This window comes from Podarcis melisellensis, assembly GCF_964234715.1.
Source record: "Podarcis melisellensis genome assembly, chromosome: 10".
Taxonomy (NCBI): domain Eukaryota; kingdom Metazoa; phylum Chordata; class Lepidosauria; order Squamata; family Lacertidae; genus Podarcis; species Podarcis melisellensis.
Window position 1 is genome coordinate 57,988,833 of NC_138542.1, and position 12,804 is coordinate 58,001,636.

At 39.9% G+C, this 12,804-nt stretch overlaps 1 protein-coding gene across 13 annotated transcripts in view; it reads left to right on the forward strand.

Moving 5' to 3' along the window:
* Positions 1–12,804, forward strand: part of ERC1 (ELKS/RAB6-interacting/CAST family member 1) — a 165,845-nt gene that overhangs the window by 20,448 nt on the left and 132,593 nt on the right. For 9 of the 13 annotated variants that reach the window (XM_081926820.1, XM_081926818.1, XM_081926816.1 and 6 more), the window contains exons 3-7: positions 856–1,272; positions 8,235–8,309; positions 8,744–8,899; positions 10,177–10,260; positions 12,548–12,715. In XM_081926820.1, coding sequence (XP_081782946.1) covers positions 856–1,272; positions 8,235–8,309; positions 8,744–8,899; positions 10,177–10,260; positions 12,548–12,715 — 900 coding nt within the window. The remainder of the gene's footprint in view (positions 1–855; positions 1,273–8,234; positions 8,310–8,743; positions 8,900–10,176; positions 10,261–12,547; positions 12,716–12,804) is intronic. The other 4 variants (XM_081926819.1, XM_081926824.1, XM_081926817.1 and 1 more) reach the window with 1 other exon arrangement.

A 12,804-nucleotide genomic window follows, 5' to 3' on the forward strand; every position in this document is an offset into this window, starting at 1 on the left:
TGTTCTGTTCTCATTATTCTGTGCATTCTTGGAGATGGGAGGGGAGCTTGGCACAGTAGGAGAGGGAGTCCCATGATTCTTCAGCAAGCTCTTGACCCCACCCCCTCCTCTGTTTCAACCTCTGAGTCTGAACTGCTCCCTGCTACTGGCTCTCTTTACTCACTAAACCCTGTTGCCCCTTCAACATCTGACACCTCCCCACAATCTTTTCCCTCTGACTTTTCTGTGTTTCACCACCAATCTTCTGGCTCTGAGCTGTCCTCTTCTGGGGTTTCCCTTTGGGGTTCCCCAGGTGGTACCTACCACCACTCTTCTTCATTCAGCCAGACCCTGACAATTTGTGTACTGTGATGAGGCTCCAAGGTAATCCAGTAGGGAGAGTGGATGGTTGGGTACAGCTGCCTGAAGGCATCACAGGCAGATTGAGCAGCAGTGTTCAACTCTTGCTTGCCCATTTCTCCTGCTATGGAGCAAAAAAGACCCACAAGGAGAATTTCTTTGTGTGTGTTTTGGCCCTGTGGTCTTACCTTCTCCTTCCCAATCCCCCTTTTCTTTTCTTTTGTTATGTCTTTCTGTTAGACTTCTCTATTCCACAAGCTCAGAGCAGATTAGTGTAATTTTCCCCAATGCATTGCTCAGGTTGCTGAAGATTTAGAAAGGTGCTTTCATACAAAAAACATGGGATTAAATGTTATTTTTTTCTTTGTTTTATTAGCCTGTCTTTTCATCATATTTCAATGTCTGGGGAAGCAATATGTTTGCTATGCAAAAGAGTTGGGCCCCTCATGTTGTTCATTTCTTTACAGTTCCATTTTTAACGTAGTGAATTCATGGATTTGGGTTTCTTATTTCCAGCATATGCAGATGACAATCCAAGCTCTTCAGGATGAGCTTAGGATACAGAGGGACCTGAACCAGCTTTTCCAGCAAGACAGCAGCAGTCGATCCAGTGAGCACTTTGTGACAGAGCTTACAGAGGAGAACTTCCAACGGCTTCATGCAGAACATGAGCGCCAGGCCAAGGAACTTTTCTTGCTCCGCAAAACCTTGGAAGAAATGGAGCTGCGCATTGAGACGCAAAAGCAGACCTTAAATGCTCGTGATGAGTCCATCAAAAAGTTGTTGGAAATGTTGCAGAGCAAGGGGCTGTCAGCAAAAGCAACAGAGGAGGATCATGAGCGGACTAGACGGTTGGCCGAGGCAGAGATGCATGTGCACCACTTGGAAACCTTGCTGGAGCAGAAGGAAAAGGAGAACAATTTGCTAAGGGAGGTGAGTTGGGATTCACCCATAGAGATTCTGTTCTACTGTCTAACCTTATTACTTGCAGTTCAGACTTCTCTCTTGTCAGCCCATGTTTACTTGAAATAATTAGCTCTTAATAGTTTTGATTTTAATTAATTTCTATTAAATTAATTTTTATTTTTTTAGAAAAATATTTTTATTAAGGATTTTATTTGGTTACAAAAGTACATACATAGTCTCTATTTCCAGATCATAAAATCCTTTCTGCAGATTAGTTCTATTTGATGTGAGATGTTGACGTATACAGTATAAGGTTGGGGGGAAAGAGAGGTGGGAAGGGTCTATTTAATTTAAAAGGATAAAAAAGGAAGAACAACAGACAATTTAAAATATTATGAAAATACACAGTAACATCAAAAAATTGCATTAATGCAAAGTTACTAATATATATATCAATTTCAGTTCATTTCCCTTCTGACACACCCTCCCTCTCAGCCTCCTGGTTCTCACCTGAGGGTCCAAACTCTCAGCTCACCCACAAGTGTCTCACAACAAGAAGAGTTCCTGGAAACAGCAGGCATCACCCTCTCTTACTCTAGACTTGCTTTTTCTAGGCAGTCCCAAGGTGAATGCTAATTCCTCAGGCTGCTCCCAGCTATGTCCCATTCAGCTGCACTCTCTTCACCCAGTTCCAGGTGCAGCAGATTTATTGAGTGTCCCTGGGGTTCCAGTGGATGGGAAAAGAGCCCCCCTCCACTCACAACCCTTTCTTCACCCTATTTTGTATCCTACCTCTCCACTCTGTTAAAGCATAAGGGGCATAAGCATAATGAAGCATAAGCATCATTACAATTGATGATGCTGTATAAAATGTATAGAAACTGGCAATTACTTAACTGCAGATTTGCTTTCTGTGTATGTTAGGGGTGGCTGAGCTGTGACCCTCCAGAAGTTTTTGGATTCCTATTTCCCATCAGCCCCAGTCAATATGGCCAGTGGTTGGGAATGTTAGGAGTTGTAGTCTAGCTACACATAATTCCATTTGAACCAAAGTGTACTCAGTACAAGATCCAGTATATTCTTCATGTTTGGATGTATGTGTGCAAACGACTTGGGTGTTTCTGGCAGTAATATAAAAATAGTAAAGTTCCTTCCACAACAGCTAGAAAGCTAACATTTGAAATGTTGGGCTTTGGAGATCCACACACATCTAGACCTGGACTTCAGGAGAGTAGATTTGTAGTAGCACCCAAGAACATAAGTCTAGATCAGACATACATGGTTGGAACTTGGTCTTCATGTACCTTACAATCCTCTGATGGGGGAGGGAGAATCACCAGTGGCAGCCAGGAACTTGTGCTTGCAGAATGGCAAGCTGTATTTATTCTCTGTGTGTGTAAATACTGCTTGTGTAACCATCTGAGGATGCTGCTATATATTAGTCCTGTGTGTTTGTGTGTAGTTTCATTAGAAAGCTGTAAATGAGCATCTACCTGTGTATAAAAGAATAAGGAGAAATCTTGGCAGCAGTAATGGATGGTTGCTCTGCCATTTCCATGGAAACAGCCACTTTGCTATGAAGGTTATTTGAAGAAATCATTTGCTACCTTGGTTGCATAGTCCAAAACACACTATTTAAAGTGAAGAAGTATTGCACTTTATAGTATTGTATTCTTTATAATTTTTTGATGTAAATAATTCATAAAGTAATAGCTAAATGTAGCTGAATAACTTTGGGCAATAAGCACTCCTGCTAAACAAAGAAGCGTAATATCGACTAGACAGTCACTGCCAGAAAGTAAGGTAGAAAGCGATGTGTGTGGTCTGATGAAGGAATAAAGGACTAGGTTGATACACTAGTGTTCACATGTTCAGATTCAACTGAAAATTGAGCACAATAAAAGTTTTTTTCATCCTAATATTTGTTAAACATAACTGTTGTTGTGTCCTGTGATGCTCAGAGCTCCGCTGCATGCGTGCAAATTTTAGGTAGCTTGGTGAAGGAAATTTCAAGTAGGGCCTTTTGAGCAGGTATTGAAGGGTGGGTGGTAGGGACAATATATGAAGAAGGGCGCTTCATATTAGCAGAATGCCAGCACCTTGAATTAGACCCAGCAAACAGGTGGTCAGTACAACTGTCACAAAACCAAGCGGATGTTTCCTTGTTGCCTTGTGTGTCTCAGCAGCTGAGCTTCCATGACAGAAGTTCTGAACACTTTTCAAAGGCAGCACAGGCATTAATTGAATCTGTGGAAAACAATTATCAGTATATTAATGACACCACATTACTAACAATTTTGGAAGCTCCAAATAAATATTGAACTTATTTTAGTAAGTTTTCTCTTCCAGTTAACTTTTCTTCTTTTTTTGGGGGGGGGGGTAGAGGGGGAGATACTTTGGTACAACCAGCATTAAGTCCAAAGAGCATCAGGTTTGTCTTTCCTGCACACGTTTTCAGTGTCCAGAAGATGGTGGTGTATTTCCTACAGACTCCCACCTTGTTGCTGTTGTTATTATAGAGGAATAATGTTTGACCTTGCTTAAGGCAAATGCAGGTTTAGTGGGAAACTATCCTGTAGAATATGAATATATGCCCTCCAAATATGCCCTCAAAATATTTTAATGATTACTTTTATAATAAGGATCTATTTAATTTTACTGGCTCTTCTTTGTTGCTTGAAATTCTTTTAGAAGCTGTTCTTCTCAGGACAATTAATTATACTTTTAATTAGAGCTTTAATTATGGCTTAGCTCCTTCAATGTGAAGTCTGTTATCAAATTACAGGATTTTAATCTAGATTTTCTTTGTTCTGCAGTGGACATAGAAACCTTTGGGTTAGCTAGAAGTTCCTCACACATGGAATTTTGCAGCCTGAAAACAGAGCCTATTAGTTATATGGTAGATGCCAAAGCCTTCCATTTTTTATTCTTCTTCAAGTTCAATATTATTGCTGCTTCCTTTACTCTGATTAATAAATACAGTACAAATCATGAACTCCTATTTGCTCACATTCACCCAAGCTTACTGAAATGGGATGAGGAAATCTCAGTATTTGTTTATATGCACCATATTTTTCACTCCATAAGACGCACTTTTTTCTTCCTAAAAAGTAAGGGGAAATGTTTGTGCATCTTATGGAGCGAATGCGTGATTTGTGGAGCCGAATTGCCCAGGAGCAAAAAGCAGATTGTGTGCTTTTTTTTTAGAAAGAGGGAAGGGGGTGTTGAAACAAAGCCGCTGAGCAGCTGATTGGCAAGCGATCAGAGGGAGATAAGGGACTCTAGCGATAAAGGAGGCTGCCTGAGAAGGGGTAGATAAAAGCACATGGATCCTCAGGATTTTTGCATTGGGTCACCCCAAATTCACCATCAGATCACATAGCATGTGTGTGGCCACAGCATGAACAACAAAAATCATACATCCACTGTTTCGTTCAGAATATTTTTTTTCTTGTTTCCCTCTAAAAATTAGGTGCGTCTTATGGTCAGATGCATCTTATGGAGCGAAAATACGGTATTTGAAATCTGTAGAAATTTTATATTGATAACCATTGTTAGATTGCCACGTAAGAAAGAAGGGACATCATGGAACTTCAATGCTTGTTCCAAGAATTTAAAAAGGAGATAGGGCTTTCTGAAATAAGGGGCATCATTAAATTGCTGTGGATTGGGTTTCCTCACATTCCTCTCTCCCTTAAAATAAGCTGCTGTTTAGTTTCTTCAAGCTACCTGCAAATTGCTAAATTGAAATACTGTAATACTTGGAATTGAAATGCTGCAGCTGGAGGAGGAGAGGACAGAGGATGAAGAAAGAGCCGTGAGTGGAGGGGGGTCCTTTTCCCATCCTTTGGACCCTCTGGGAAACCCCCTGAGTTTGTTGGACCCTCCCGGAGGCTGAGAGGGAGGGTGTGCCAGAAGGAAAATTAACAAATATTGATTTATATCTACATTAGTAACTTCGTATTAATGTAACATTTTTATATGTAACTGTGCATTTTGTAATATTTTGTTTAACTTCTCTGTTGTTGCTCCAGTTTTGTGTACACCACAGAGATATTTTTAATATATTAAGTGGTATAGAAATTAAATAATCGATATTATAATTGTTCTCTTCTGAATGTAATGGCTTTGTTCATCTTACAGCAAGACTGGACCAAAAAGGGGTTTGGCAACGTTTAGGATCATTGGTATAGTTGCTTTGCACCTCTTACACCATTTGTTTTGACAGTCTAAATGACCTCTGAGCTGGAAGTAAAGCTATAACTGATTTCAGAATAATTCCAGTTTAGCATAAAGCAAATTTTGTTACTATTGCATTCCAAAAATATATTTTAACACTGAATAAAAAAATTAATTTTACCTTAATCTTTTTAATGAAAACATTTGGATTAATCAGACTCCACCTTTAAAAACATAAATTACATTTATGTATAGACATTTTTCAAATGACAATTGACCACTTGAACAGTAAAAGAAAAGCACTTTCAGAATTCCATCATTCTACAATATAATGCTGAGGACACATATATTCTACAGCTACCGTCTTTCCCCGAAAGTAAGACATCCCCCCAAAATAATACCTACTTCCAGTTTTGCCTCTCGATGTAATATAAGGCATCCCCCCCGAAAATAAGACCTCCCCAATAATAAGGCCTCCCCGGAACATAGGGCCTCCCTGGAATATAAGGCCTCCGAAACTACCGTAAGGCGTCTGACTCCTCTGGACCGTAGCAGCGGATGCCACTGTGCAGCTCACTGATTGGCCGCAGCACAGCTGGAGCTGTTCAGGCAGTGCGAGGTCTCTTTAAATCAGAGAGCCCGCGCCGCCGCCAGGACAAACTGCCGCCTGCTGCCCGCTCTGCCCTGACGGAGTCTGGCTGACTCACAATTAGACAATAAATGTGTACCGTATTCTTCTTCATGGAAAAATAAGGCATCCCCTGAAAATAAGACCTAGCGCATCTTTAGGAGCAAAAATTAATATAAGACACTTTCTTATTTTTGGGGAAACAGGGTAACTACTAAAAGCTTTCAATGATGGCATTGCTGCCATGATTTGTTATCATCATTTCTACAGCAGATAGGACATCTGTCCATTTCTTTGTGTCTAGCTGATAACCAGTGTGTGCTGAGCAACTCTTGAGTCTCTAGCTGTGTACAGCTGGGTATCTGGTTGTTTTGTTCGTGGCAAACAGAACTGCCATTGGGGAAAATATACATCCCACCAATTAGGCAAACCTTATTTGGCTATCAGCAAGCCCTGGAGGAGAAAACAGAAGGAAAAGCAAACAAATGAAAAAATGTCGACATGAAATGCTTGTGGTAAATAATGGAAAGGGTTCAATGTACCTCAGTAGTCTAGTAAGCATTTCCCCCAAAAAGAACACTGTAAATAAGAAATCAATGTTGCAAGATTGCACTATGAAAGTGTTTCTTCCTATATCAAGATAAAGCCACTAAGGTAAAATTTACTTCTGGAGTGCAATGAACCCCTGTAGTGTTATGTAAAGTTTGGGGGGGGGGTTTAACATGCAGGAATGAACAGAAGCAGTATAAAAGCAGTATAAAAACTTACTCCAGTGCTCTTGGAATGTTGTAGCCATACATACACAAAGTGAAATTTATGGTACTGACAAAATGCTGAGTTATTTTCCACATCCTATTTTGAGAAGTTGCTGGGGAGAGAATTGACCCCATCTAGTCTGGGCTTTCAGTACTTTCAGCATCTCATTCATTTCTTTAAGGATATGTCAGACTGCTGATAGGGCTTAAAAGTCAACACAAATCAGCTGGTAATAACTTCAAGACATGCTAGGATCAACCACACTCTAGATTTTCCAATAAAATGTTTTCATACTGGAAACACTAGTGTTATTTCACAGTTACAATATCTAACGATAAAAATGAAAGCCAAAAGAAAGGAACGTAGCAGAACAGACAGAAGTGTGCTTCCTGATTCCTTCTGTTGCCAGGTTGGTGTCATGGGTGATCATAGGTGATGTCCTTTGCCACTGATGACACCTTTGTGTTCTGCTTCTGTTTGGAGACTCCTTTTAGTCATTGCAGGTAGCAAATTGGGGGGGGGGGCGGCTTTGCTATTCTGCTCAGTTTGACCCAACTGCTGCAGGATTGCAGGCTAGCAGGCCACATTCCTGCCCTTGCTAATAAATGACACACGGCCCCTGTAGAGCTAGTAGCTGGTGTGCTGCTCCGTAGCCATCTCTGGCAATGGTGCCAACAATAAGGTGTGTGGGCCTAGTTACCAGAATTTCTGACACCTTGCACTGTCTTAATCCCTTGTTTCCTTAACTCCTGTGTATTATGTGTGGAAGCTAATTACAAAAAACTGAAGGAAATACAGTATAGCTGGCTTGTACTCTGTAAAATACAAAGAAGAATTGGTTCTCTGGCACCAAGCAGCCCTGCATTCAGCTTTTTTATGCTAGAAGTGCTTATTCTGCGATACTTACAGAAATATAGGTGTTCACTTTTACACCCATTGCATGTTGACTGTTTTGATGAACAACCTAGTGAACGTTCTCTCATCCCTTGCTGTCTCTCTGGAGAAAGCTGCCGTCATCAGTAACTAGGTGGTTGCTACTCTGGGCGTGTAGGAGTATTATTGGCACAGATGCTTTATCAGCTTGTTAAGTACATACCAGATTGTTGCTGTTATTTATTAATCCTCTTTTTAAAAAGTATTTTTATCCTCCCACCAGAAGATAAAGTTTGAAAAGACCATATAAGGAATCATCTAGCTGAAAGGTATTGGGGTTTTTAAGTTGCTTCAGCTGCCTGCTGTTGAGTGTTAGTCGTTGGAAAGGCAGATGATTATAACCATTTCACTTGTGTGTGTAGATTTATTTCAGTGGACTGTAGATGTCTGTTGTTTGATGTGAAAGGTCATCCAAAATAGTTGGATAATGTTGCTCATGCTCTTTTGAGTAAAGTCTGTTGTGCTTAGCCTTCTTGTATTTCTTTCTGTACAGGAAATGCATCGTCGTTTTGAAAATGCACCCGATTCTGCCAAGACTAAAGCTTTGCAGACTGTTATAGAGATGAAGGTAAGAATTCTACAGTTACATGAAAGAGGAGATGCCTATTCAGAGCAAAGGGCATAATATTTCTTGTTCTTTTGCTATTCGGGTTTTTAAATTTAACCATAAGCAGCACACTGTGGTATATTAAACCACAGACATTCATTGACCACACAGGAGATAGGATTTTTCATCCTTTCCATCTTGCTTGAGAGCAAAGCTGCAACATCTTTTCATCCAGCCAGATTACGGCAAATGCTCTTTGCTCTTCCTACTACTGCTGGAATATTTTCAGGGTGTTGGGGCTTCAAGTTTCAACACATGGAAGATTTTCCCTTCTTGTCTTTCTTCACTGACTGACAGTGTTCCTGTAGGAGGGCCTGTTTTTTGTTTTGCCATATTAGGGTGCTTTCACAATTTATGAAAAAGACTAATTTGCCCATTGTTCACTGTGTCTGAAGGATTCTAAAATCTCTTCCATGGAGCGTGGACTCCGAGATTTGGAAGAAGAGATCCAGATGCTGAAGTCAAATGGAGCCCTCAGTACAGAGGAACGAGAGGAGGAAATGAAACAAATGGAGGTGTATCGTAGCCATTCCAAATTCATGAAAAACAAGGTAATGAGTGAACACTATCTGTTAGGCAATGATATACTCCTCTAAGAAACTAATTAAACCAACTAATCACAAAGCAGATGAGGCACTTGCATTCCACCCTCTCTACTGGTGTATGTAGGTAAAGGTAAAGGGACCCCTGACCGTTAGGTCCAGTCGTGGACGACTCTGGGGTTGTGGCGCTCATCTCCCTTTATGGCGGAGGGAGCCGGCGTACAGCTTCCGGGTCATGTGGCCAGCAGGACTAAGCTGCTTCTGGCAAACCAGAGCAGCGCACAGGAACGCTGTTTACCTTCCCGCCAGAGCGGTACCTATTTATCTACTTGCACTTTGACGTGCTTTTGAACAGCTAGGTTAGCAGGAGCAGGGACCGAGCAATGGGAGCTCACCCTGTTGTGGGGATTCGAGCCGCCGACCTTCTGATCGGCAAGCCCCAGGCTCTGTGGTTTAGACCACAGCGCCACCCGCGTCCTACTAGTGTATATACACACACTCAAATTGTTGAAATGGAGTGATAATGAAATACAGTTACCGTATTTTTGATAATGAAATATAGTTACCGTATTTTTGCACCATAACACTCACTTTTTTCCTCCTAGAAAGTAAGGGGAAATGTCTGTGCGTGTTATGGAGGGAATGCCTACGGGTGGCATGCCTACGGATTTTCCTCCTTTAAAAACTACGTGCGTGTTATAGTCGAGTGCGTGTTATAGAGCGAAAAATACGGTAACTCTTTTTCATAATTTGAGTATTGTTCTTCAAACAGTAGTAATTTTTATTTCATAAACTGATGCAGAAGCACCATGCAGTCTGTTCTTGGGGAAATTAATCACAATTAAATGCAACACAAAAGGGCAGTAGACCTCAAAAGGCCTGATTATTATTTTAAAAGGAGATCCAGTTATTGATCTACTGCATAATATAGTTTTCTTTCAAATTTATGTATTTTATTTTCAGCAGTGTTTGATACTTGGCTCTTTAAGCCAGTAATTTTTTTCTCAAATTGTTCTCAATTACAACAGTTTGTCTCATTACCAAAGAACCGGTGGTGTTTTCTAGATAATGACATGCCATCTTTGTTGTTATATGTGCAATATTTCCTGTATGCAGCTTAAGAAGAAGTGTTTATTTTAGAGATCCTGCCTTTTTGCCAGGGTGGAAGGTTTGGCAAATGTTGAATCTGCTGGCTTTTTTGCTACAATTTGCCTCCGTACAGACTGAGGACATTTGACAGGAAAACATTCTAATATAAAAGTAAGAGAATAATAATGTCATGGCAGGTAGAGCAACTGAAGGAAGAGCTCAATGCCAAAGAGGCTCAAGGAGAGGAGCTGAAAAAGAGAGTGACTTCTCTCCAGACTGAGGTCTCTGCCGTAAGATTGATTTCTCTGTGTGCAGTGCCGCTTACTTGGGCTCTGCTGGCTTTCCGGGTGGCTTACTTTGCTTACCTTGCACTCTGCGGCTGTGAAAAGCACTATAACTAACTTTAAATCTGCACCTGTCTTTAGCTTACTTATGGTTGATATAAGTAACATCACAATCTATAATCTACTTCAAACACCCAATTTTCATGACTTGGGCTAAGGTGTCATGCTATATTTTTAGATTCTTTCAAAGTGCTTCAGATGTGTCTGAGATGCATGTACTGAGCTCTTGAAAATGCTCAGTAAAATGTTATGACTTTGATTGTATTCCACACTATATTTTGTCAGGCAGTGTATTTTCATAAACATTGTGTGAGATTAGGAGCAGAAATGCAGACCTTGTTATGTCCTCATTTCCTGTCCTGCCTTGAAGTATGTGCTGCACATTTAATCTTAAAACATGTCTGGATTGCAAGTTTTTTGACTTGTTGATGTATTTGGCTTCAGTTTCTAGGATGAAATGAAATAATATCTCTATGATAGATTCAACAGAGAAAATATTTTTCCACATGAAAACTGAGCTGTAATCTTACCCTGATTACAGAAGATTGTTTCTCTATTTAAATAAATCTGATTTGAAGATTGTATAAATGCATACATCTTTTTTTTTAATGGGCTACCATGGTGCACCAGTGTATGAAAATATTTTGCAGTTAATGAAAAAATAATGTAAGAGAACAGGGAGGGGACCCAACCCATTTTTGGCAAAAGTACACAGCTCCCAATGTCCCTCTAAATCTATGCTGTAGGGTCCCACAGGGGGCGAGGAAACAGTTGGAAATTGCTTCCCTTCATGTTTTATTCATGGAAGTCTAACAGTCATCTGAGTGACACTGTTTACTACAATCTTAGGCCCTTGTACTAAAGTTAAAAGAATACAAGCTTTGCCTGCAGGTTAATAATCTAATACAGACAATGACCTGGATTTTACTTAACACTAAGTCATAGTTTGCTCAACAAATCATAGCTTGGTTTGTTTGTCTCATGCCTTTGGAGCTTGGTGAGTGTCTGAGGTGGCCAAACAAACCATGGTTAAGAAGGGTACTGGGTTCACATGCCATACCAATGGTTAAAACAAACCAAGCTTCATGAGCTGACAACAAACCATGGCTTCAGAACATGGTTAGTTGGTGGTAAGCAAACCATAGTTCCACAGAACTAAATGACCATCTCTGTTTCCATTGAGACATGGCAGGCACTCACTATCTGTGCTTTCTGGAAACAAATACATGTTTGGTTCATCCCTCTAGAAAGGTCTGTTGAAACAATCTCTGTTTGAAGTGTTGTTTTAAAAACGGTACAAATCTTCAGTTGTTTTTGTACTGTTTGAAAAATTATCATTAGGTTTTTATGATGTGTCTGTCAATTGCCTTGAGACATATGTAAACATGATTAATTAATTAATAGTTAAGCTGCTGGGCAGAGTATGGATGATCAAACAAATCATAACTAAATCATAGATTCTTCATGGTTTAAAGTTATGTGCAAACCAAACCTATAATTAATATAAATAATGTTTATAAGACAAAATGGGGGAGGAAGGGAGCCTTGGCATTACTATTGGAACAAAGGATTTATAATTTGCTGAAAGCCTTGAGAGTACTCAAGAGTGATGTCAATATAGTTACTAGTTAATGTTTAAAGTACTACCTGGGAAATACATTGAAATTCCCTCAATTTTCAAATGCATATTTTTTTCACATCTTTGCTAAAATATTTTCCTCAGTCATACATAATTGCAACACAGAGAAACACAGGTATTAAGTAGTAGGAATGTAGGCCAGAAACAAAATGATATTGGCACTCTTCAACAAAGCAGAACAGCTCCTTTTTAAAATCAATGTATTTGCTTCTGCAATTCACTACCAAGTGCTTTAAAAAGCTTAGGCAATAACTGATTGGCTTACTATTTGGCCTATTATTTGTTCTTTCAGTTCTTGGTTCATCAGCAATTGTTGGGCCTCTGCCTGAAGTTGAATGTAGTAGTGGAATAATATGCATATTGGCTACAGTCCAGTTCTATTTTCATTTTACAACATTATTTTAAGACTGTACTTGCACAGGCGCATGGGCTCAGTGAAGTTTACTGTCCTTTCTGATTTCCTGAGCCAGCTTGGTGCCATGCCTTTGTGATAGCTGGAAATATTTCCGTAAATAGTTCTATTTACTTTGACAGATTAATGTACAGTTTGATAACCTGTATTTTTCTCTTTGGTTCCTTCTTTAGATTGGTCAGGTGAAACAGGAACTGTCACGCAAAGACACAGAGCTGTTGGCCTTACAGACAAAATTGGAAACCCTCACAAACCAATTTTCCGATAGCAAGCAACACATTGATGTTCTCAAGGAGTCCCTCACAGCTAAAGAGCAGAGAGCTGCCATTCTGCAAACAGAGGTGAAGGGCACAATCTTGAATTATTGCTGTTTGTTAACTATAAAGGGGCCTTTTGAATTCAGGGATAAAATACAGAAATGTAATGCTAT